The sequence below is a fragment of the Uranotaenia lowii genome, chromosome 3, assembly GCF_029784155.1.
Source record: "Uranotaenia lowii strain MFRU-FL chromosome 3, ASM2978415v1, whole genome shotgun sequence".
NCBI lineage: Eukaryota > Metazoa > Arthropoda > Insecta > Diptera > Culicidae > Uranotaenia > Uranotaenia lowii.
The window spans coordinates 180871788-180898284 of record NC_073693.1 but is presented as its reverse complement, the minus strand read 5'-3'; the positions used below and the strand labels follow the sequence as shown (position 1 = coordinate 180898284).

Below are 26497 nucleotides of genomic sequence, written 5' to 3'. Positions count from 1 at the left end.
CAGCTTCCCACAGCTATTTAAACGCCACAAAAAAAAAATAACAACCATACGCAAACGGGCAGCAAAGCAGACCCGAAACGAACCATCGTTTAATGCATGTTATGCTGACGCGCTTTTCCCTACTGTCGCGGGCGCACAGCCGAAGAACTAATTAACTTCAATGAAAAAAGATGCTGAATTGCATTTCAACCAAATATTTACCAAAATAAACCGTCCCAGGGATTTTGCTACTTTACTTTCGGAAACACCAAGAAATGAAACATAAGCATATTTTTGGCTATAAAAGAAATCCGAAAATTATTCAATAAACAGTCTTGGTTCAACCACTGACTAATGACTTTTCACTTTAGCGATTCTAAGTCTCTGTGACTGATGAACACCGCTTAAAATAAAGTCCCTAGCGATTCCAAATCCAAGCGACTTAGGAAAACCGCGGTTGATCTAAGCCAGTTGGCTCGCGTCGGTAAAGTAAAGTCCGCCTCAGTTTCCGCTCGTGAAGTAAGTCGCGCCGACGTATTACAAAGCCTTTGCGGGCTGCGTTGAGTTTCTGATGAAACTATCGTGTTTCTTGGGATCGATGCAGCAGGTCCAGCTCCTCGAGCTCCTCCTCTTCCAGGCGGCACTTTTCTCCTGGAAAATTCGGACTCGCTGTCCATACTCCAAAACACTCATGTGCAAAATCGATTATCCGTCCTTGAAAACTTTCGTGTGCAAATTCTATCGGAGGATAACGATTTTTGGATTCCCTGTACATGAAACAAGTCACGAGTCACTCGAGTGAAAACTCGAGTGAGCCATTTTGGTATTAGGTTGATGTCATGCTGAGGCGACAAGCATCGCTTTGCGTTCTAGGTTCCAATAAGAAAGCAATGCAACGCATTGGTATGTCATGCTAGCGCGCCATGGTGCTTTCAAAATTCACTACAAATCATCACTTCTCTACATTGGATAATGCTTGGAATCGTCTCCTTTCTTTCGAGAGCCATTAAAAACTCATCATCAGATCATGATCCGGATTGCGAAAATGCCGAAATTTCAACCGACAAAATTCTTTGTTTTTTTTTTGCGGGAACTAAGAATTTATGAAAATTTTCTCGTCGATTAAGATATTATTTAGTTTGTCATCACAAATTCGGACGGATGTTCGAACTATATGTGCTTAAAACCTGAAATCACTGCTCCAAACCGAGAAAAAACAAGATTCCCATTCGCGATTTCGAAGCTAATTTTTGACAGGTCGTTTGTGTGCAAGAAAATGTAAACAAACGGGTGGAAATACTAGCTTGTAATAAATCATTATTATTTTTGATTTGGTTAGGATTTTCAGAAAATGACGGATACAAATTTGAAGTAGAAGGTTCAGAGATTATTGTGAGCTATAGGAAAAAATGTGTATGTGCCGTGAAGCATCGCAAATCGACAACAAAAAAGGTTAATTTTTTACCACTCCAAAAACTCTTCTGAGTGTTTAACACATTTTTGAATGAAAACTCAAGCCAAATGCACATTTTCAATTGCAGTTTGTTGAAAGAGTAATCAATTAACGTTCCTTCAAAATTTGGGAAAGACCCAGCTATTGGTAAGCTAGAATTTTTTATTCCAAAAAACATAAATTTTTGCTATTTTCTATTAGGTTTCCTTCTGCAGTTGCATACAATCAGGCGTAATAATTTCAAAACTGGAAGGTGGATTTGGATATTTGATGATGGTTGAAATGAAAAAAAAATTATATCCTTTTATTACTACACAATTTAAGTTTACTTTGATGCTATTCAATTGCCATTCTTCAATGGTTATATCATTTTTTTGATTTTTTATCGGACCTCATGATCTGAATTTTTTAGGAATTTTATTGAAAATTTAATTTATACAACCACTAGCCGTACAAAATTTTAAATTAAAACTTAACATTTTTTTACTGTCTTAGGCTGAAACTATTTAAATTAATAAAAACGTATTTATTAAATGTAACAACTAAACCAAATCCAATAGTTATAGTTTAAAGTAACAACGAAAAAATCGATCTTTATACAGACATACGAGAAGCGCAAAAAGTTTAATATAAAGATATGATAAAAAATATAGATAATTGGGAAAAAATTAAAAGTTTAGAAAATGGATGAAAAGATTGATTTACATGTTAGTTTTCTCTGACCGACTGACTATTTTAAAAAGGAACTATCAGATAGAATTTACTCTGAATCTGAAATCTGAATCTGAAATCTGAATCTGAAATTTGAATCTGAAATCTGAATCTGCAATCTGAATCTGAAATCTGAATCTGAAATCTGAATATGAAATCTGAATCTGAATCTGAAATCTGAATCTGAAATCTAAATCTGAAATCTGAATCTGAAATCTGAATCTGAAATCTAAAATCTGAATCTGAAATCTGAAATCTGAAATCTGCAATCTGCAATCTGAATCTGAAATCTGAATCTGAAATCTGAATCTGAAATCTAAAATCTGAATCTGAAATCTGAAATCATGGACGTGAACTTTAGAAATGTTGCCCATCCATTAAAATATTTATAATATAATCTATCAAAAAAGATTCAAGCAATAAATACAACAATAAAGCATTCATTTCGTTAACAGCATCAGCACAATCAAACAACAAACCACGCGGCGAGACGGCAGTTCCTCCTGCTGCTGTGTTGAGTGGTAGATTTGGTGAGCGACAAAAAGAGAGCTAAAGGATTTGTTTTTCCCGCGGCTACGTGAGGGGTGCGAGATTTGTACACCAACCTGCTGAAAACGTGGGCCAAACTGGTTGAAATCTGGCAGCTTTCAGTAAATTCGAAAAACATTGCTACAAATTTTCAAAACACTACACAAAATGTATGCCAATCGAAAGAGGAGATTCTAATGAACCTCTAGGTATATAGAAAGTGACCAATTTGATTTCAAATTTTAGAGAAATCACGCTAACAAAATCCCGTAAACCCACCGACACGAGGGGGAGTTTGAAAAATGACAAAAAAGATGTGAGTTTCAGGACCACATACTGAACAACTGAGATTTTTGAGAAACCAACTATGTTCTACGAAAATAATAATAAAGTTAACGAAAAAAAACTAAAATTTGAATTTAAAGAATCGGTCCATTGGTAACCGAGATACAGCAATGCAAAGCCAAAATTGGGTGACATTTTTGAAGTAAGAATTTTTTCTACCGGAAGTTCCGGGATAGCGGCCAAAACTTCCTTTGGAACACCAAAAACTTATACATCCATGGATAGATTTATTCTTGACAATTCCAAATATTATAAAATCAGCGCAAAATTTGGAACCTGTCACAAGTTATAAGCATTCTTAAAAGAACTCTTTTTTGGAACTTTTTTTCATTCGGAATCAGCTAATGGTGATGTCGTAAAATATTTCGACTAATTTTTTCAATATTTAGAAACTACAATAAATTACCTATACAATGAACTAAAGTTCATCGAAATCGGTCAATATTTGCGGGCAGGAGAACGTACGTAAACTACAGGTCAAATTTATCTAAAATAGATTTGTACGGAAATTTTGCGAACGGCTTTGGAAGGTTAACTTCAGAAAAATCGCAATTTTTTTACTCCCACGAAAATGCTTCTAGTTCATCAACGGCTTCAAGTATCGTTCTAATTTATGGAGCAAAGAAACTTGAAGTTACAAGCTGTCAGAAAATGTCAAAGACGGCGAGTTGCTAATTTTTTCCAAAAAGATATGGTGAAAATAAGAAAAGGGGATCAAGTATCCCCACTCTCCCCTAAGGTTTTGGAAGTCAAAATGCATCAATTGATGTCACGGATTTGATGATGCCATACTTTCTTAAATTATCATTGGGTTGCCTGGAGGAGATTGCGTTCTAAAAATTGATCCTAAAGATAAGCCAACTGGCCAGTATTTAGCTCTTCAGAACAAATTTCGTCGAGATGACAGCGTGTTGTCGAAATTTTCAAAACATATGAAAAAAGAGGAGTTTTTCTGTTTTTACTCTAATTCGTTTTCGATGTTTTAAAGCATAACATGTTAAGGACAAAAAGGTTGTAGTAAAAAATATTCAATAAACAAGTGTGCCTAAATAGAGGGTGGGGAAAGTTGCATAAAGTTAGTTCAGGGATGAACTAACGTGAACAAACCAAACTTGACTACAAGAATAACAGCAGAAAAGATGACCGGATTATTCGCATAATTGCGCATCGATCGCTGAATTTAGCATAATTGAAAAAAAAAAACAGATTTAGTTTAGGGATGGTCCAAAATAGGTCCAAAGGGTGGTCCAAAATAAAAACCTGGTGGTTCAAAATACCGACCATTGTAATTATCGAAAAAACGAGTTTTTAGGCTTAAATCTTGTTATATTACAACAAACGACGATATGTTTCGAATGAAAAAGCCTTGATCTTCGTAATGAACGGATAAAGCAGTAAATAATTGTAACATGTACTTTATTAATTTAGAAAATAGCATAGTCACTCCCAAAGCGGTCCAAAATATGTTCGTTACCCTAATATTTTAAAAATGATGAATTTTTCAAAATCGTGAAAAAAAGAAGGGAGGGTCCTGGAACGAGGGGTAGGCGGATCATTCTAAAAAATTGAGGATTTATTTTGTAGGCCTCAGAAAGTCTTTCGGCCAAGTTTGGAGAATTTTCGATAAGATTTTTTTTTCACTGTGCACACTTGACATGGAATGACCCAAATGTAAACATAAACAAATCTCAGCAATCGCAGTCCAAGTTGCCTTGTGTGGACTAGGCTTAATGGAAAACTCGATTTGCGTTCTCTATCGTGTTCTTTTAAAGCAAAATGTAATCACAGTTCCGGCGGGCCACAAAATCGCCGCAGCTGGTGGAACTACGTGCTGCTTCTTTCGGCTCACTCGCTCGCTCGAACTAACTGAATGACTGACAGACAATGAGCCTAGTAATGCAGCGCATAGACACCCCCCCCCCCCCCGCTGGGGCGGTTTTGGCCCGTTGGAACTGATTCCGTACGCCGGACCCTGACGCTGAACACCAACGAAACAGGTTAGTTTTGACCACATTCGGCGATGAAATTTACCACTTATCAAATATTGGGCAAGGGAGCTTCATGAAAGAATCATCTGCTAGTGAAATTACACAAAATGTATGAAAAAGTGAAAGAGAGTGCAACAAAAGATTCAAAGATCTGTGGCTGGAATTGGTTCCTTTTCACGATTTGCAACACTCTGCTGGACTTAAAACATGATTTTCAAACACCTTTGAATTCGATTAAATATTCGTATTACCAATACGGAATGTTATATTGGCTTTATTTAGATCCGCAGAATATGGGACATATGCGCAGGATTAAGAACAAACAGAAAATTACGCGCAGAATAAGGGCCATATGATTTTTTCCAAATGTTTCATTTTTTCCACATTTTTGCACCAAAATTGAGCTCTCTTAATTTTTGCCGTTAAATTTGGTAGTTGGACGAAATTTGAGGCAAATCCATTGAAAGATAATTTTTTTATAACTTAAAACATTTAAAATATCTTTAAATGTGCAGAATTAGGGCCGTTCACGGTATATAGAAACCACTTCAACTGTTTCAATTTATACTCAATTATGGGTAAATGGATCAGTAAAACTTTGAAATTGTTATTTAACAATCCTCGGTTCAAATGTCAGAGCGTGTATCGAGTTATCTGTTTTGATTTTTTGTTGCTTATTTTGTAAATAGTTATAACTTTGTGAAATCAATTAGATAAAACTGTGATAAGAAGCCTATCTGCTATCATTTTTGGCTAGATAGTAATTATTTTTCGTGCTTTGATTTACTTTGCGTTTTCATGAGCAAGTTGCTGTAAATTCCAAGTATGCCTGAAACATAAAGTGCAATTAATAAAGATAGCGTAGGATATATTTTTCATAGTTGTTAAAACGTCAGCTATGGAAGCTAATGATCAATCGGAATCAATCATCCTTTACGCTCCAGATAGTAGAGCACAAATAATCAGTCCTCAGCGACACCAAACAGTAAGTAAATGCTGATAAGCAATGCCTATAATTGAGAACTAAATTTTGTACAACATATCATTATTTCCACAAAAGTATGCAATTCCGTTTACAATTCTAATTGGTCGATTTTTTCGAATGTGAAAGTTCTTGCGATCTGTATGGTAAAACAAGTAAAAAACGTTCAAAAATTCTTCAATTATTTCGGGTTCAAAGGCTACTCCACACAGCTGACAGTTGCTCCCAATACGGTACCAATGTCTCCCATTTTATTTAAGTTCGTCTCATAACAAAAATCGCAGTTCGAGTTGGCTAGTATGGACTAGGCTTAAAAGCCACAATTCTAGAAACTAGAACATATCGGTATCGATTTTTCAAAAGAGCGAATGCGCCAAATGTAAACAAATCGAGTTATCAGCTTGGTCAAATAAATAGTACGTTCGAAGATCTACATTTTTTATGTAATTCATGGCTTATTTGCCCTTCGGATTTTAGATACTGATAAGTATGTTCAAAATTATATACGTGCTTTTCCAGACGTTATTGATTGTGACAATCGTCTAAAATGTATGTATATGTCAGGCATGTAAAACTGACTTTTTTCTTATCCTATGAGGCCCGCGGACTCTCAAACATACCATCATGTGACCCGTCCACCTTCATGAGTTTGACGTGCCCGGTATACGTGTTTAATAATTGGTAAACAGCCTGTTCAATAATTGTAACGAAGACATTTTTATATAAAAGTCTAACTTTTAAAAAAATTGAGACCCTGTTGTTCGTTCGACCATTGCATTGTAGTCTTCTGAGGGTTGAATGCTTCCTTACTACAAACATTCGCCTTCAATATGAATTGCTATCAGTTCGTGCTTTTGGAACGTATTGACGTATTGTCTCAGTTCGCATTTCAACCAACCGTCCAGCCCGTTTGAATCCTTTCTATGGACTGTGTTGTTCTATTTGTATCATTCACACGATTTCACGGTTTGAACGGCTCGAAGGATTCGTAACTGATAAAAATACTGGAACATTTCGAACCGTCTGCACTTGATTAACTCTCATCAATCTAACATAAATGATTAATATCTTTGACACGAGATCTGGTGATCTGGAAGATTTGGTGAACGATTTTAATATTTCATCATACTCTATCATTTTCTTTTATCTATTGTATCACCAACACCATAATAACAAACTTTATTTCGACAATTGTGTTACATTTAATGTTCTATATTTTTTGGCTTTAACCGCATTGAACAACAGAACAAAACCACTCCACTGCTACGCTTCATTTCAGTTTTTAACGATAAGGATTACAAAACATCTGCAGATTAAATATCATTCCGTAAGTCTAATCTTTAACGAAGCGATATTTGATAGCTCCCAATTGCATTTACTGATTACTCCATACCATGAACAGAGATTATTGATGGTGTATTAGGGTATAACCGCTTCATTAAAAAAGTATTTTATGCTCAATTGTTCGTAAAGTTCTAGTTAGGACTGTATCGTATCTATAATAAAAAAAATTCTCTTTTGGAAAAAAAAATAAACAAAAATTAAATAAAAGTTGTATTTAGTTTTGAGTTATGAACAAATACACATAATTTTAATACATTTACATTTGAAGAATTTTGCTGTAGGATTTGTGTCATTTTTTTAATCGAATTTAAATTTTACAAATTTAAAAACAGTTACACCCTAACTGAATCATTTAAGCTGACGGTTTCATTCAAAACCGTTTCATTACTAAAGCATAAAGACTCATTACTAACAATGGAACACGGTTCTACAATTGTATGATCAATACATACTAGTTCTAATATGCGAAAAAGTGTTTTTAATGATTAAATCACCGTTTACAATGTATATTACAGGATGCGAGATGGACATTCTGGCTAGTAGTAGCAGGGATATCAACGACATTTGGGGCAGCCGTGCCAACTGGATACAATATAGGAGTAATAAATGCGCCCGCAAATGTAAGTTCATTTAGGATTTATTTATTCAATAAAAAAAATTCAATTTACACATTACATTATTACCAAATATACAGGGTGGTGGCCATATGCAGTACGGTGATAAGGGATCCAGAGAAACTGGCGTTGTCGAAGTGTTCGAATTATTCGAATATGATAGATTCAATTTTATTTCTAAGATTGATTCACTGAGGTCAACTATATTTTTTTTTGTGGCGTTTAAATAGCTCGGGGAGATAGAGATAGTTTGGAGAAGTAAATTTTAAAGTTTAGAGTAGGCAGCGTAGAATAGTAAGCGATCATGAGACGTTGGTTAGACACCATCATGCACTTCATTATATCCATTCCGGCTGGATATGAACAGAATGCAGTTCAAGATAACAAACCAACCCCTCCTGATACCAGTTGGAGGAAGGACAAGGGTGGGTTCGAGACTGACCTCTACTTACTCCCCAAGCATCTCACCTGTCGGCAACTTATGGGATTCGAACCCAAAAGTTTTTCTTGCCGATACCGGGAATCGAACCCAGTACGCCTGGGCTACCAGACTCGCGCCAGCCCATACACTAGACCACATCAGCGCTCATTTTATTTCTAAGATTGATTCACTGAGGTCAACTATAAATATTGTACATTTAATTTCTGTTTATATTGGAAGTTATCATATCTGGAGCATTTTTTCGGAATGGCTACGTTTTATTTTCTTTTAATTTATTATTTCAGCATTTTGCATCTAGAAAACTTGACCGGAAATCCCGATATCCACGTCCTGGTTCCTCCGTTATTGTTTTTTTTTGCATCTTGATGCATGGTTGCCCAGGAAATTGTGCGTCTTAACTAATCGGTCCCGGAAGACGTCCGAGCTTCTGCACCCGGCGAAGATTGACCTTGTGGGGGGAAAATTTACATAAATATTACATAAATCTATCATACGCTGACTCACCATAATGCTAGTTTCATGTGGGATTCTGCCAGGATCGTGTAAAAGAACGTCGAGACCCACGTCGATTTCCCGGGCAGCCAGAGTAGGTGTACCTTTCCCAATTCCAAATCGATACGGAAAGAATTTATTCATATTGACCTTCAATCCGCTTCTGGAAACGGAGTTTTTTTTATAAATAAGGCAAAGTGTCAAAGATCCCTTCTGATAGTTCAGAGAAAACGTGCTTTATATTAAGGTGCTCGATTTTTCATACATTTTTCGAATTTGAGCAGATTTCATTCAGTTCAGTTATTTGAAATAGTTAATGGGCATAATAAATTTTAATTGAGGTTAAACAATTATCGAACAGGGTGTTTGGCTCATGCAGAACAGGACAAGTTTGAAAACTACATCGGAAGCTTTTGGACGCTTTTAATACGTTTGGGAAGAATTTCCAAAAAAAAAAGTCTATCAATGCACATAACTCCCGTAAGCTTCAGACATTCTACGCCTCACTCAATTCATTGATTACATTGAGGTAAAAAATTCAGCAACATTGTGTTTTCTACCGTTGCAGTATAATTTCTAATTCAACGAAATTTCCGATCGAAAATTAAAAACAAAAATCTTTGTTTACAGGTTCAAAAATTGAGTTTGCTCTCTGCCTTCGAGCCGATCAGTCGCGTTTTATACTGCGTTCTTTTTTCGGATCCAAAAGGCAACAGATTTTTTTTTTAATTGGATGTGTGACTCAGTAAAGCCGTGATGAGTCCTTCACCAGGAGACCATCCTGGTCGGACCATTCCCGAATGGATGGACACTGAAAACCTGCAAGGTAGACTTTACTACATGTTTTTGCGTGCTAGACCAGGCCACACACTTCCAAAAAACCCTTTTGTTATTGGAAGATCGGTCGAAGAATATGCAGGAAAGGTGGAAGGAGGGTATTTTGAAAAGCGGAAATCGTGGTACGTGATCAAAAAAAAAAAGAAAGCTTTTCACTCTAAGTGCTTTAAAAGATGGTACACCAGTTGAAATCGGTCGCCATCCCGAACTAAATTCGCGGAAGTTTGTTGTTCGGCTTATTCTCTCAAAAATGCAACAAACCAAATTGGATGTTCTCATATTGTAGTAAATTGCAAAATAAAGTTTATTTTTCTTATTATATGAACTTATATTAGTTTGTAATCTTAAATTACTTTCGAAACACCATTCACCAAATTGAACCTAAGCTATTCAATGAATCATAATTTAACAGTACTGTAATAATATGCTCACGTAAAAAGAAGTGTCTTGTAGATTTTTTTCGTCCTGTAAAATTACGGTAAATGTCCTGCTCCTTTTTGTTACAGGATATTCGCTGTAATATTACAGTAAATAATTTTTTCTGTGTATGACTAAAAATATAAACGACGCTGAATCAAAGCAATCGAAAGATTTTTTTTAATTCAACAACGTTATAAGCTAAGTTCAGATACCGGTATTTCGATGGCAACTTACTATTTTTATCCGTGAGCGTTTTCAATCGAAAACGCTCACTGAAGAAGATAGTAAGTTGCTATCGAAATGCCGATATCTGAACTTTTCTTATACTGTGGTTAAATTAAAAGGAATTTTTTGATTGCTTTGATTCAGTAGAATTATTCACATATTAAAATGTACGATGCAATATTATATCATCAATGATCTAAATTTATGTTAAAAACGATGCTACGCTTTTGTGCGTCTGACTTGACGTAAATTTACATCATTGATGATGTAATATTATGTCGAATGTGCTATTCAATTATAGCCGGAAATTTTATGTCTTCAAGCGTTTCTGTATTTTCCAAGTGTAATTTTATGTCAAAAGTGATGCTTCTTTTTTGTGCATCCTTTTTGACATAAATTTACACCAAAAAATTAATAGTGTGTAGGTACAAATATCCCGATCCGGTTCTGATTCTGACAATAGTTTGCTCAAGGTGTTCATAACTTTCTAAAGTTATTGGGATTGCATTCTACTCCTTTTTTACAGCAATCAGGACACCTCCGCCTCTTTGAGCCGTGCTCGTCTCAGCACTACGATCACAGCGATATATACTATAGTTCGAAGAAAGTTCGCAGTTTTGAAAATTGTCGTTCAACCAAGTTTCTGAGATTAAAATGCAATCATGGTCTCTAGCACTGTCAAAGATACAGCAAATTTAGTGAGGCAATTCCAAATTTCCCTTTGTTACGGGAATAGCTGCATCTTTGTTTCCAGTCATTGTAAAGAATTCAAACTAGATTGTGTGAAAATTTCATGAAAAAAATATCAACCGAGAGTGAAATGGCAGCTTGTCAAATTTAAAATGAGAGCGCGGCTTCCCGCGATCTGGGGGAGGAAGACTGAAATTCGCTGTATCGTTTTCTGTATCGTTTTTTTACTGTTCGACAAAAAACCAGCAATTGTTGAAAAGATTTGCAATCGTTCAAATTTTAACTTTAGATGATCATTTTTGTGTAGCGAGTAATGTAACTCAGTTATTTAGGTGCTACATTTCAGTCTTCTGAGTTAATTGCTGCAGATTCAAAAGTAAACATCGAAATCGAATACACCAGCTAGATTATCCAATGTCAACTCTGTCGTAAATATACGATATCGTTCGGTCCATGGGAACTACCCAAAATCTAAATATGTTATTCCAGCTATTTTTGAAAAAAAAAAATCATTATACAAACAATTTTTATTTATCAGCTTCAAAAACTTCAACGAAATTTGAGCGACTTAATACGCCTGAACATGCAAGAATGTGCCAGAGTGAAACAACCCTAATTAAATAATTGTTTAATGCAAAACAAGTGCTTTTCAGCATCCAAAAAGTTTTATAGAAAACTTTAAATAAGAAAGTTAAATTTTAAACCTACGCACTGGTCGGTAGATTGATGAGAGAAATTTGACGTTTGAAAGATTTTTTGCTTTTTTTCTTCAGTCTTCCTCCTCCAGCCCGTGATTTCATTCTTTTTTGAACGCAACTGTAAGCCTTCTCCATACACTTCATCAAAAACACGCATGTCAGCACCACCTACTGACGAAAGTTCTTACTAAAGTGCACGATCACCACCACTAGCATCAACAACAGTACTACCAAATCAGAAATCCGTCAGAAGTAGTTCGAATCGTCGATGTTTACACAAGATATTTAGAACTTTCTCCATATGATTGCGGATAACGTGCCGCTATTAAGCCTACCCCTTTTCTGATATAGGTTTTATTCTTGCTAATTTTTTATTCTTCTAAACTGAATAAATAAAACTTACTGGAATATTTTGATGGATAGCGGTAACACACATAATCTACGATGATACCTTGTTAGAGCGTGAAAAACCCTACAACAATACCGCTGGGCTCACTGCTGGCAGCGCGGGTAGAAAACAACAACAACCAATAACTTTATGTTTTGTTCTTTAAACGTTAAGTCGCGACGTATTTTATCTCGTCAATAAATCGTCCTTTTTAATATGTAGTGTTTAGTAACTACGTGTTATTTATTCTTTGTATCCGTGCTACCCCAGTTTACAACAGTGGCGACGAGTCGGCTTCGTAATTATTGCGGAGTTCGATAAATTATCGCGAAATTACGATTCGAGTGATCCTAACCCAACTTCGGATCAACCCGCTGGATCAAATGGGACCATCAACGGGCTCCTCAGTGGACAGCAGTTCCACCCAGCTGGCATGCAGCAACTTTTCTTCGCCCCACACAGTTCGGTCAACAACCACCGACGGGACTTACTTTCCAGTTCCCCGGGCAGCAGCAGCAGCAATCATCGCACCAGTTTTCACCATCATCCGACGCACTCCTCACCCAGCTCATCCAACAGCAGCAAGCATTTGCGACACAAATGCTGAACCAGCAGCAAGAATTCATGCGGCAACAGCAGGAAATGTTCCTCCGCACGCTGGCATCGATAAATGTGCAGGTACCGTCCAACCCTGAGGTGATCCTTGATTCATTTTCTCACCATATCAAGGAGTTCAGGTAGGATCCGGACAATCACATAACGTTCGCAGCTTGGTACGCGAGGTACAAAGATTTATTCGAGCAAGATGCTTCCCGGCTCGATGACGATGCAAAAGTACGTTTGCTCCTCCGGAAGATGGGTTCAGCCGAACATGAACGGTATGTGAATTTCATTCTTCCGAAACCGAAAGACCACCAATTCGACGAAACAGTTCGGAAATTGGGGGTCTTGTTTGGTGCTGCTGAATCCCTTATCAGCAAGCGTTACCGGTGCCTCCAAACAACGAAAAAGCCCACCGAAGATTACATTTCCTATTCATGCCGTGTAAACAAAATCGCGATCGATTTTAAGTTGACTTAGGTTAATGAAGGTTTTACAGGATTCTGCAGAAAACTGCACCACCAATGTTAAAATCTCAGCCCTTGAGAGTTAAATCAAATATCGATTTTTCATTTTTTATTCTTTGTTTAGCTAACCATTATAGAGTGCCCCAAAGGTTTCGACATTTGAAAAAGTTATGCGCTGCGGGCTTAAATTGATCCTAGGCCTATGCAAGGTCTCATGCCAAATTTGGGCACGATCGGATCACGGTAAGGCGTCGCTCAACGAGCCTAAAGTTTGTATGGGATTTAGAGACATTTTATTCAGGAGGAACACGAAAATCCAGATTTTCATGAATAATTTTCGTCCCCTTCCCCCGATTTCTTTCGAAAACGGATTTTCGCAAGGCCTAAACTATGAAAAATATTTCATCCGAAAATTGCATTTCGATTCGAGTTAAGATAAAAAAGTTATTAGACTTAAAAAATGGGGTTACTTTTTAGTTTTTATTCGTATCAAATAAAAGTCATGGCACCCAATTTTAATTTTTTTTTTCATTCGAATCACCCAGAGTAGGAAGGCGCCAAAAGCAATCAAGGCTTACTGATGTTCATCCATCTCTCTATAGGAAGTTTTGGCGCCCATTTTCGTTGCAAGTGTACTTTTCACGTGGCACCAGTAAAATGGATACTTGGATGTATGGGGTGAAAAAAAAAGAACGCAATAAGCCGGCATGGAGTATACCTATTTTCGAAAATTGTCATTTTTGCTTCAGCATCATGGCAACTTTAACATTTTTTAAGCTGATTTACCCAAAACATTTCCCGGTTTTACCCGGACTTGACCGGGTAATTGATAAAACAAAATTTAAAGGGCCCGGTCAAGTCTTCCAGCCCGGTTGTCTGGATTTTGATAAAAAAAAACCCGAATTTTCCGGATTTAGTCATTTCATTAGCCAAATAAAAAAAAATCTCTTATTAAGTTAATTTTTTTTTTAAATTTTGCGTACTAAAACGAAATTTTTTGAGCAACTTTTAACATAATAATCATGCACGGTTTCTGGATGCTTAAAATACGATTCAAAATTACTGATGTGTTTCGAAGAAAAAAAATTATTAAAGTGCTTTTCGTTTGAATTTTTTTTTGAGTAGTTTCTGAATTTAGCCCATTATCGGATACATTAAAATATTCCAGATTCGTTACAAGTTAAATTTTCGTCAAAAAATAGTAGGGGGGGGGGGCAAATGTAGCTGAAGATTTCTCTAATGGGATTCTGGATTTGTGATTTTTTTTTCTAGTTGTATTAAGGGAGGAGATGTTAGGGCGTGAAACACACCAGTACCGCTGGGCTCCCTGCTGGCAGCTCTCTGAATTCGAAATCTTAATCTAAGTTAGTCTAAGAAGTGAATGGATATTGGATGAAACTTGGAGGATGGTCAATGATCGGAGAAAGGCGAAAGTCGGAATTGAGCAGGCATGTACAGGGTCAGCCAAAGCAGCCGCCCGCTTACGTTACGATATGCGGAGCTGGAAAAGGCAGTTAAACGAGCTTGTAGATGAGACAAGAGAGCCTGGACAAACTCCCTAGCCGAAGAGTGAGAAAGCGCAGCCGATTACTTTATGACATCTCTCGCCGCCTTAGTGGTGCAAGGACTAATGCTAGAATGCCGCTAAAAGATCGAGCAGGTCAGTTATTGACCGATCGAACAGATCAGCTCAAACGATGGACTAAGCGCCAACAGTAAGTCGCATAAATGGCGCCAACTCGGAAGCGCCCTTGCTTGCTGAAATAGAAGCGGCAATCGAAGACATGAAATTCAACAAAGCACCTGGGGCTGGGATCGATCCCTGCTGAAATGAACATAAGGGAATGATCGATATGAAACATTTCAATTAAATCGCTTTTTATCATTCACTGTTAGAAGTTAAATGGAGCACAATATTTATACAATCCGAAGATTTTATATATGACATAGATAATTCACGTGCACGTTCTATGCTAGAATTTTTTAACAAACTTTTAGTTTTTGATAACATTAACGAAAGTTATCGCTCGGTTGAATGTGCATTGGAATTAAATGTTTTTTTTTTGTTCTATACTGTCGTTTACGGCATATTGCTTAACCATTGTAGAATAACAAAATTAAAATCAGGCAGCCCCAGATACCCGGGGTGGTTTTACGCTGACACAATACGCCTCTTAAAGGACAAACGAAGGAAACATAATCGATACCGTATAACTAAAACTCAGTCTGATAAAACTTCATACCGAGTTGCGGTAAATGCAATTAAAAGCCTGCATAAAGCCCAGCGATTTTTGTACTTTGAATATCTGGAATTAATATCTTTGAACTCTTTTTTTTCAGTTCATCAAAATCTGGTGCAACGAAACCTTGTTCGAAACATATGGATCGATACTTAGTGAAGACAGCTTGAATACATTTTGGGCTGCTGTTGTTTCAATTTTTCTCGTTGGCGGTGTTATCGGATCGCTTGGTGGTGCGTGGGTTGCTGATAAGCTAGGCCGGTAAGATATATTATTTTTACTTTTGAGATTTTATATTTTATTCATTTTCACTCAACAGTATTTTTTAGAAACGACTTTTATGTAAGGATATTTTTGCTGGAAACAAAATCTTATATTTTTATGAACATAGAATTAGTAGCTTATAATGAAAAAATCATTTAGCGACTCAAAATTAGGTGCTTACGTATTGCGCTGTTTCTTTTTAATTTATTAATATGCATAACATTAGAACCTAGGTTGGCAAATTTTGTTTTTCGTATTTCAAAATTCTGAAGATGCCAAAATGTTATAAATTAGGTCAACTTTTCAATTTTTTCAAATTTTCTTCTGTGACTGGAATATCTTTGGTGGTTGATGGATTGAAAAGTACGGATTTTACACAACTTTTTTCATTTTTTGTGGCCATGATCTTTAAAAAATCTTAAAAGAAATTTCGATAGGTGCAACATATAGTTTCTAACTTCAGCTTTCTTAGGCATGAGGTGAATTTTTTTTTCGAGCACTTAATAACTGATTTACAGCATTTTTCCTGAAGCATGTTTTTTCAAAAAACAAATTCTTGGACTTTGAATAACTTTAAAACAAATGACTGTAGCTGAAAAATGTCTGAGAATCATATTTGAGTCACATTAATGGCTTTCCAAAACTGTAGAAATTGGTGTAGAAACAAAAGAGTTTTAGCGAAAACGATGTTTGCCGTCATTTGACCGCTCGCGGTATGAATAGCGTTATTGCGTTATTAACCCTCATCCGTATTAGAGTGTCATTTTGACACTATTGCAAGTTTGAAGACTTGTAACTTTTTTTTGGAAGCTTCAAAAAACAAAAATTTCTTCGGGGACCCAATTGAATTCAAAAGTTCTTTAATGTTGCATCTTTACTTTTTCTATGGACGAACCCTGGAAGCCTGGGCAAAAAAACTCCCGTTTTCGACTTAGAGTGTCAATTTGACACTGCAAAAGTAAAATCTATCTAAGTCGTTTGAATTTTAAATAATTTCATATAAGTCTTATATCAATAGAAACCTTTTAATGTCAGTAAAATATGTTTAGAACTACTATCAATAGAAAATTTCCAACCAAGAAACGCACGACACGCATCATTATTGCTCTAGGAAGTGCACTGATAAAAATATTGTACAACGTTATAATTCTTTATTGAAACTTATTTTGACTTCACCAATTTGTTACTAAACATACCTAAACGATTTCTTGCAAGTGTGCACTCTGAGTTCGAAGCAAACATGGCCAGAATAGTTAACTTTCTATTTCATACAATGTTCCATGATTAAGGGTACGCAAGATAAGAAATATTTCCTCTTCAAACTATTACTTAACATATTAGTACCAAATTTTAAAAAAAAATATCAAATTCCATTCACTTAGTAGTCAGACATTGTTTCGGATTTATTTTTCGTAAATAATAAACTTTAAAGTACTAAAACCGTACAACACCAGCAATAATCTGATTCTTTCAATAATTCTCAACTAAGAGGATCTCAACCATCGCAGTCATTCGTTCTTCCATAAATTTGATTTGTGATTTGTGCTGAGACTCAATAAGGTAAAATAGATAAAAGAACTCCCAGTAATGAATGTGAAACAACCCAAATCTGTACTGTAGATTCTGCTCAATAAGCTAAAACGCTCACAATGAATACCGATGGTCTGCCGTTCTAAGCAAGAATGTCCCATGTGACTTTTGGGTCATTTTCACTTTTCTGCTGGAAACGATATCTTTTAGTGTTAACTTTCAAATAAAAACACAAACAAGTATACTTTGTTCTGAACTTATACGAAATTTTCATCAAGGTGGTTGTCTCTATGTTGATAGTTCTACGCAAGAATGTCACACTAGAGAAAATTCTATGAAAAATGCAAATTTTATCAAAAAAACTAGCTGATCCCATACGAACTCCGTTTCGCTTTCAACTTGGAATATGCCATGAACAGTTTGTATGAAAGCCAATTGCCAAGCATTTTCCAGATGCACTTCTGGATTCATTGTTAAGTAATAATTGCAAAAATATTGGTCGATCACTTTGTCTGTCGTATGCTACTAAATTTGAAATTAGAAATCCTTTGACCGTGCCAAAAAACCACGTGTATAAATTTCGACTCGATCATTGCATAACAACGCAATTATTGCCAAAAGGCTAAACCCCTTTCGGGGGCTCTTATACAATCTTTGATGACGGAAATCAATTGCCCTTCCCTCAAAACTCCCGTGTGCAAATTTTCAAAGCAATCCATTGTATAATAACGTCAATATTGCTAAAAACAGTGAAAAATTAATTTATATGGACGACCCCTTTCGTCGACCACTGGCAAAACATTTGACATCTGAAATCGGTTGCTCGTCCCTGAAAACTACAGTGTGCAAATTTTCATCCCAATCCGATGTAAAATAACGACGATATTGCAAAAATATTGAAAGGTTAATATGGGCGACCCCCTTTGCGGGCCTCTTACACTGAATTTAATACCTGAAATCCATTGCTCATCTCAGCGAACAGTTAATATGGACGACCCCTTTGGCTGACCCCTTACACAAAATTTGACACCTCAAATCGATTGCTCGTCTTCCAAAACACTCATGTGAAAATTTTCAACACGATCCGACGAAAAGTAACGTTAATATCGCGAAAACAATATTTGTCTTCTATGGACGACCCCCTTCAGAAGGGGTCATCCGAAAATCTAAAAACATTTTTCATCCTTCCTGGTCCTAATGAGCATCCATGCAAAATTTCAGCTCTCTAGCCCTTAAGACGGCTGAGTCTATAGAGGACAAACAAACAAACAAACATACAGAAATTGCTTTTTATATATATAGATTGTCTTAAGATGAGTTTAAACTGTTGAATTTAATGTTATTCACTGAGAAGAACACAAAAATAGAGGGCAGAAGAGGAGCGAGAAGCCTTGAGTGTTTTATTCAGAGAAATTTTCACTAAACACTTTTCGGTAGGCATTACCTACAGGATCCATACTCAACTATACATTTTTATAAACAAAGAGGAACGTATTTCTCAAATTACGGTTTAGCATGAGTTTTTGGGAAAAAATTAACTACGCAAGCTTTTAAAAATGATAGATAAATTGTAGTAGCTGTAGCGAGTGACAGTTTTTCGTAGAACTAGCATCGGCATCATGCGTTCTGGTTCTGGTTCACACACACACACACACACACACACACACACACACACACACACACACACACACACACACACACACACACACACACACACACACACACACACAAATTCATTTTCCAGTCTCTATAACAAGAAAATATCCACAAGCAACAGCGGTCGAGAAGACTTAGCCCTCGCACTAAGTGTAACCTGTATATGACGCTCATTAGACCGGTTGTTCTCTACGGGCACGATACATGGATATTGCTCGAGGAGGACCTGCGTACACTCGGAGTATTCGAGCGACGAGTGTTAAGAACCATCTTTGGCGGCGTACAGGAGTAGGAGAAGGCTGGCCGGATACGCTGGGCGGGACATGTTGCGAGAATGCCGGACGACTGTCCTGCAAAACAGGTGTTCGCTACAAATCCGGTAGGAACAAGACGAGCGAGGTGGTTAGACCAAATGGAGCGTGATCTGGCGAACGTGGGGTGCCCGAGAAATTGGAGAACGGTTGCCATGGACCGAGTGAATTTTAGGAATTATGTTCGTCAAGTTATGTCGTGAGACGGAATACAATGAAAATAAATAAATAACAAGAAAATATACTTAGCTTGGGAACTAAGGTGTTGACTTCGAATCAGCAGCACTATCATCAAAAATCCAATTGGATTAGCATCTGTCATCAGATGAACATTTTTTCGTATGCAATATTGCATTCAGCTTATATGATGCAACTATGTACAAGTAACACCTGTTACACCCGTTACACGTCGTTGGAGCTTTTCGACGGGTACCACCAAGGAATATCTAAATAAGGTAGTGCCGAGAGACATATTGGGTTTTTTTTGTGACGTCACAAAAACGATTGTATTAAAAATTTATATGATAATGGTAGGAATTTCAAAGAAATACACGTTTTAGAACGAAAATGAATTCCAATTTCATTTTGATTCTGTTGTAGGGCCTCTATTTCACTATGTTATGTAGATTTTTGGTCCTTTGAAGATTGCATTATATTTTTTTTCTTATTTAATTATGAATGCAATGTCGCCTTGAAGCTAGAACATGCAATAATGAAGCAAAAATCAGCTTTTTAAAGGTCTAGGTGGTGATATTAAGTATTCAACTGATTGTTATGAATTTAATTCAACCGGTTTACCATATGCAATTCTTGTGTAGAACAATTAACATCAATAAATAATTGATAAATCATTTCTAGAATGCCAATAAAAGATTTGTTGTTTTGTATAAAAATTTGTGTTTTGATCACTTCACTGTAATGAGGAACCTTAACTGCATTAACTTAAACATTTTTCTGGAAGACTTTAAAATAGTTTTAAAGTTTTGCAAATTTCAGTGGGGAAATTCCACTATTTTTTCGAACTTTGATGGTCTATTTTATAGAAAAGTTATTCGAAAATGCAACTTTTTTTCTAACGATCTTGAAGAGCAAGAATCCTTCCACAATAACATGTTTTCAAAGTGGAAAATTTCCAGCAGATTCTACGAATTAACGACGAAAGAGATAAATTTTCTAGTAAATTAACAGATTTTTCGTGATTGTGACGTCTCAGCCTGTACCAATAGTAAAGCAGGACTGCCTTGGCACTACCTTCTTTAAATATTCCTTGGGGTACCACAAGCTTTTAGATCAAAAGCTTCCAATCTCCTAACCACATTTTCTTCACTTAGCCATTAAAAAAAACATTTCGGTATCGATTTTTGAATACGGTGAATGCGCCAACTGTAAAAAAATCCAGCTAATCACATAAATGCGTTAAACTCTTTATTTTGCATCTGAAAATATGATTTTTTTTTTTTTAAATTCTTTATTTGAAACGGCTCATACCTTTAGGTTTCAAGGAGCCAAACTGTTTGTTTACAATTGTGTGCTTAAATCTAGTTCATCACTTTTTATAAGAATAGAAAAGCAAATAGATAGGAAAATATGAAAATAAAAAGTATTATAGACGAAGAGCAATAGCTTTTAGGAAAATATATATTTCGAACATGTAGTCCAAGTCTATCAGAGCCAGCACATCTTTTTTTTTTAAATAAGTCTTTATTAGCCTTTTAATCATTACATTCAAGTTATATTATTACAGTACATAAAGTGTTCAGATCAATTATGATCAGTTTTACTCTTTAATTAAGTAAATATAAATCATTGTTTATTTGATTTAAATTTGCTAGAGCAATAAAATTATTTGGTTTATAGGAGAATATTCTGTATAGAAAAAAAGAATATTTATATATAAGCTTAAGCCTAAACTATATCTTAAAAACTAACTTAATTGTAAAAAGAACGAATCTCTGCGATGGAAGACTGCATCGATTTGCCTCTGAAGTTGGCGATTATTTTGTTGGCCATCTCTTCGATCAATTCAATGCCCGCAATCCGATGAAGATCTTCGGTGCTGTGCCAAGGTGGAAGCCGCAAAATCATTTTCAGAACCTTGTTCTGAATCCTCTGGATGGCTTTCTACCTCGTCGCGCAGCAACTAGACCAAATCGGAACTGCATAAATTATCGCTGGTCGGAACACTTGTTTGTAGATAAGAATCTTATTTCGCAGACACAACTTGGATTTCCTGTTGATGAGAGAATAAAGAGATTTAGTGTATTTATTTCATTTTGATTGAATATCTTCAATGTGATCTTTAAAAGTAAGATTCCGATCAAGTGTGAGTCCCAAGTACTTCACGTGATCAGACAGTTCTAATGAAACCCCATTAAAAGTTATGGAATGATTTTCATAAGGTTTTAAAAAAATTGCTCTTGGCTTATTGGGAACTAAAATAAGTTGAGTTTTGGAAGCGTAAGGAGAAATTTTCCACATTTTCAAGTAATTCAAAAAAGAATTTAAATTTTGTTGCAATCTACTGCGTACCACCCGCAAATTCCGACCTTTGGCTGAAAGCAAAGTATCTTCAGCAAACAATCTTCTACCCTTTCCTTCTGGTACATCAGGAAGATCAGAAGTAAAAGTATTGTATAAAATTGGCCCAAGTATACTGCCCTGAGGGACACCAGCTCTAATGGGTGTCCTTTCAGAGCATGAATTTTGATAGCTTACTTGTAAGGTTCGGCTAGTCAAGTAATTTTGAATAATTTTGGTGAGATATACAGGAAAATCAAATCGAGCTAATTTAGCTACTTAACCTTTGTGCCAAACACTGTCAAAAGCTTTTTCAATATGTAGAAGAGTAACACCAGTTGAATAACCTTCAGATTTGCTAGCGTTAATCATATTAGTTACACTCAAAAGTTGATGTGTAGTAGAATGTCCATGACGAAAACCAAATTGTTCATCAGGGAAAATAGAATTCTGATTAATGTGAATCATCATTCTATTCAAAATAACTCTCTCAAATAGTTTACTTAAAGAAGGAAGCAAACAAATTGGTCGATAACTTGAAGGCTCTGAAGCACTTTTTCCAGGTTTCAAAATTGGAGTTACTTTGGCATTTTTCCATTTATTGGGAAAATAAGCCAAGTGAAAACATTTATTGAAGATTTAAACTAAAAAATTAAAGTGCTTTCAGGCAACTTTTTAATAAGAATATAGAAAATCTCATCTTTCCCCGGGGCTTTCATATTTTTAAATTTTTTGAAAATCAATTTAAGTTCATCAATATTTGTCTCGCAAGAACTTTCAAATACATTTTGTTTAGAAAGAATATCATCAAATTCAAGGGAAATTCGAACATCAATTGGACTTACTACAACGTTTAAATTAAAATCATGAGCAGACTCAAATTGTTGGGCCATTTTTTGAGCTTTTTCTTCATTAGTTAAAAGAAGTTTATTCCCGTCTTTCAAAGTAGGAATTGGCTTCTGGGGTAGGGTTGAGTAGGGTTTTATGTCCTCTACTGCTTTGGCAAAATTTTCATTACGAATGAAATTTATACGACGTTTGATCTCTTTTTGAAGGTCGCAATAAATAAATTTCAAATAAGGATCCCTAGTACGTTGATATAGGCGTCGACGAATGTTTTTAAGTCGTATCAAAAACTGAAGATCATCATCAATTAAAGGTTGATTAAATTTATGTTTAACTTTGGGTATTGGAGCGGCTTTAGCATAGACTATTGAAGTTGTCAAATTTTCTACAGCCAAATCAATATCTTCTATTGAATTAAATGGAACGTTTACATCCAAATTACGTTCAATAAAATTCTTATATCGCTCCCAGTCAGCTTTTTGAAAGTTAAAAGTTAATTTTAAAGGGTTTTCAATGGGTCTTTGGGATAAAGAAAAAGTTACTGGAAGGTAGTCTGAATCGAGGTCCGCATGAGTAACTAATTGACTACAATTAGAGCCAGCACATCTCTCACTGGAACATAGGATGGTTTTCCTCGGGCCCTAAGGGGTCTATAAAATTCGTTTTAGCGACAAGATGGACCTTGCACGACCAAACAATATGCTCAATGTCGTGGTAACCTAGGCCGCAACCACACAAATTGCTGCTAGCAATATCAAAACGATAGAGTATCGCGTCTAATGAATAATGATTGGACATGAGACGGGAAAATATACGAATAAAATCCCGAATCAAGTTCAATCTATTAAACCATGGTTTAAGGCTTACCTTTGGGATAATCGAGTGGAGCCACCGACCCTCATCCTCGTCCCATTTGCGCTGCCAGTTGACAAGAGAGTTTCTCCGAACCAAATAAAATATGATCTTTTAATTTTTCTTATTTTAGTGAAGTTAAATTATTTTTTTTAAATAAGGCGAATAGCTTTTTCTATGAGTGTGTAATCCCACAGTTTATTCGCCCATTTCCCCTCAAAATTTCGTCGCGAACAAAAAGGCCAATAGTTATTTCGAGATAGAAAAAGGGCATTGAAGTTTTTGAAATTTGTTTTCCAGGAAGAGGAGATGCACACATCAGTATTTATAAGATCGTTGAATGTGCTAATGTTTTAATGTGACCATTTGAACCCGCTTTCAAGCCAAAATTTGCTTGAATATTGCTTCTTTAATGAGTGATCCAAATGGCGAACAGTCATTCTGCAATGCAATTCAAAAGGGCGCTCCAATTTGGCGAATGAACAAAAGGTCTTGGCGCATTCGCCGTATTCAAAAATCGATACCGATTTCCCCCAGACCACCCTCAATTTTTCACGCGCATAACACCACTTATCCACACTTTTGCATCCAAAATTTCACTTCGTACGACGATAGCTAACCACTACGCGATCAAACAATTACTTTGCAAATATTAATTCATTGTATTTTGCCGAAATTTAATAAAACCGCGGAACCGACTCGAGAAAATCGATTCAGTCTTCGCAATGTTGCCAGTAGGCCACTTTGTTTGACTTCAAATCCATAGATCACTAAAGTATACTCCTATCCTATCATATGAGCCTTCATCAAATTTTACGAAAATGAAAATCCGTGTTTGACAATTATGTCGCGAAATTCTACCAATAGATGAAAAATGGACGAATAACAAGGATTTTTCAGCATTTGTTTGGTTAAGCGTTTCTTGTGAAGCGCTTGTTTTTTATTCATGAATGATAGTTTAAATTGAGAGAATCAGGTCCTATAATAATAATAGATTTACGATATAAGATGTAGGTAGTATTATTGCGTGTATGCTTGCATTTTGAATTAGGTATAATGATTTACGTTGAGTATAATTTAAAGAGCTTTTTGTTGTAATTTCAGCAAAAAATCTTTCCTCTGTTGCGGATTTCTACTCGTGCTAGGAGGTGTTTGCTTTCAATTTTGTAGAGCGATCGGATCCATTGAGTTACTGATGCTTGGAAGATTGCTAGTCGGATTGGCTGCTGGACTTACTACAAGTACTGTACCAATGTACTTAACAGAGCTTGCGCCTATAAATTTACGTGGTGCATTGGGAGTGCTTTGTTCCTTAGGTGTTACTGGAGGTGTTGTCGTCGGTCAAATAATGAGTCTCGAAGAAGTGTTTGGAACCGAAGAACTATGGCAATTTGCCCTAAGTTTTTATGTTATCCTTGTAATCACTTTCTTTGTTCCTTACCATTGGCTTCCAGAGAGTCCAAAGTATCTATTCTGTATAAAAGAAAAACCTGATGAAGCCATTAACGAGATTAAGCGATTGGGTGGTCAGAATGTGCGGGATGATTATGTGAAACAACAAATCGAAGCGATGCGAAACATTGATGACATATCGGACCAAGAAAATCCTAATTCCAAACGAAAGCCAAAGCAAAGATCTATTTGGTCCGTTATTAGCGATCCCACGTTGACATTACCCCTAATACTAGTATGTGCCTTACAAGGTGGACAACAATTGTCGGGAATAAATGCGGTAAAACAAACAACTGTTGCCTTTTCTTTCCTCTTGTTTATTTTTTTTTTTATCGTAGGTTTTCTTCTACTCCGTTTCTATATTCGAATCAGTTGGCTTAAGCTCAGTCGATGCCAAATTTGCTAATCTTGGAGCTGGATGTTTGAATTTATTTGTTGCTTTTTTCACGCCAACGCTGATGAGAAAAACCGATCGAAGGTTTCTGATCTTGTTATCCTGTTCGATGTGCGCTGTCTTTCTGTTTGGGCTGACATTTGTCGTTTATTTCATAGTAAGTATTTTGTGGTAATTGTGGTTCAAACTATTTTTCACTGTATGTATATCATTTAATTTTGATCTATTTTCAGGAAGATGTTGTTTGGTTTTCTTATGCTAGCGTTTGCGCCGTATTGCTTTATATTCTATTCTACCAATTAGGTCTAGGACCAATACCATATTTCATTGGCTCAGGTAAATATGCTAAAATAAAATATTGTTCATTATTTCATTTCTAAAAAATATACCCATAAATAAGATTGTATCACAGATCGCGGTAAACCATTTCGCGGTATTCGTTTTGGCGGTATGACATTTCGCGTATGAACCTGTTTGGCGGTTTATCATTTGGCGGTTTGAAACACTTGGCGGTTTCTCATTTGGCATATGGCCCTTTTGGCGGTTTGCCTTTCAGCGGTTTGTAACATTACGCGGTCTCCCAATTTGCGAGTAAGACTATTTGGCGGTATGGATAGTTGGCAACTGAGTCACTTCGCGGTCTGTTTCAAATGTTCAAAGTCCGGATACATGGATCATAATTACGAGGATTTCCTTACGAGGATTGTCCCTAGCTTTGGGTAAACCTAGAAACACGGGGCCTTCCTAGGTTTTCAGTAGACCTAGAAAAAAAGGAGCCGTCTCAGAAACGTAGATCAAAACCAAGAGGCCACCTCCTCACGCTGCGCGTTCGAACTAGGGTGAAGTATGGTCCTTACGCTTCGCGTTGCGGACCGGGCTAGGGGATTGTCCCTAGCTTTGGGTAAACCTAGAAACACGGGGCCTTCCTAGGTTTTCAGTAAACCTAGAAAAAACGGGGCCGACTCAGAAACGTATAGTTCAAAACTAAGAGGCCGCCTCCTCACGCTGCGCGTTCGAACTAGGGTGAAGTATGGTCCTTACGCTTCGCGTTGCGGACCGGGCTAGGGGATTGTCCCTAGCTTTGGGTAAACCTAGAAAAAAACGGGGCCGACTCAGAAGCGTAGTTCAAAACTAAGAGGCCGCCTCCTCACGCTGCGCGTTCGAACTAGGGTGAAGTATGGTCCTTACGCTTCGCGTTGCGGACCGGGCTAGGGGATTGTCCCTAGCTTTGG

At 36.4% G+C, this 26497-nt stretch overlaps 2 protein-coding genes across 13 annotated transcripts in view; one reads left to right on the top strand and one right to left on the bottom strand.

The window, feature by feature from the left end:
* Positions 1–26497, bottom strand: part of LOC129751108 (uncharacterized) — a 100032-nt gene that overhangs the window by 68689 nt on the left and 4846 nt on the right. The gene's annotated exons all lie outside the window — the stretch shown is intronic.
* The window catches only part of LOC129751109 (sugar transporter SWEET1), a 54679-nt gene that overhangs the window by 23931 nt on the left and 4251 nt on the right, over positions 1–26497 (top strand). For 2 of the 12 annotated variants that reach the window (XM_055746406.1, XM_055746408.1), the window contains exons 3-7: positions 7846–7950; positions 15544–15704; positions 24524–25151; positions 25210–25422; positions 25499–25601. In XM_055746406.1, the coding sequence (XP_055602381.1) occupies positions 7846–7950; positions 15544–15704; positions 24524–25151; positions 25210–25422; positions 25499–25601 (1210 nt within the window). Of the gene's footprint in view, positions 1–5634; positions 5990–7845; positions 7951–8024; positions 9910–12406; positions 13015–15543; positions 15705–24523; positions 25152–25209; positions 25423–25498; positions 25602–26497 lie in introns of those variants that run through there. The other 10 variants (XR_008738604.1, XM_055746413.1, XM_055746407.1 and 7 more) reach the window with 9 other exon arrangements.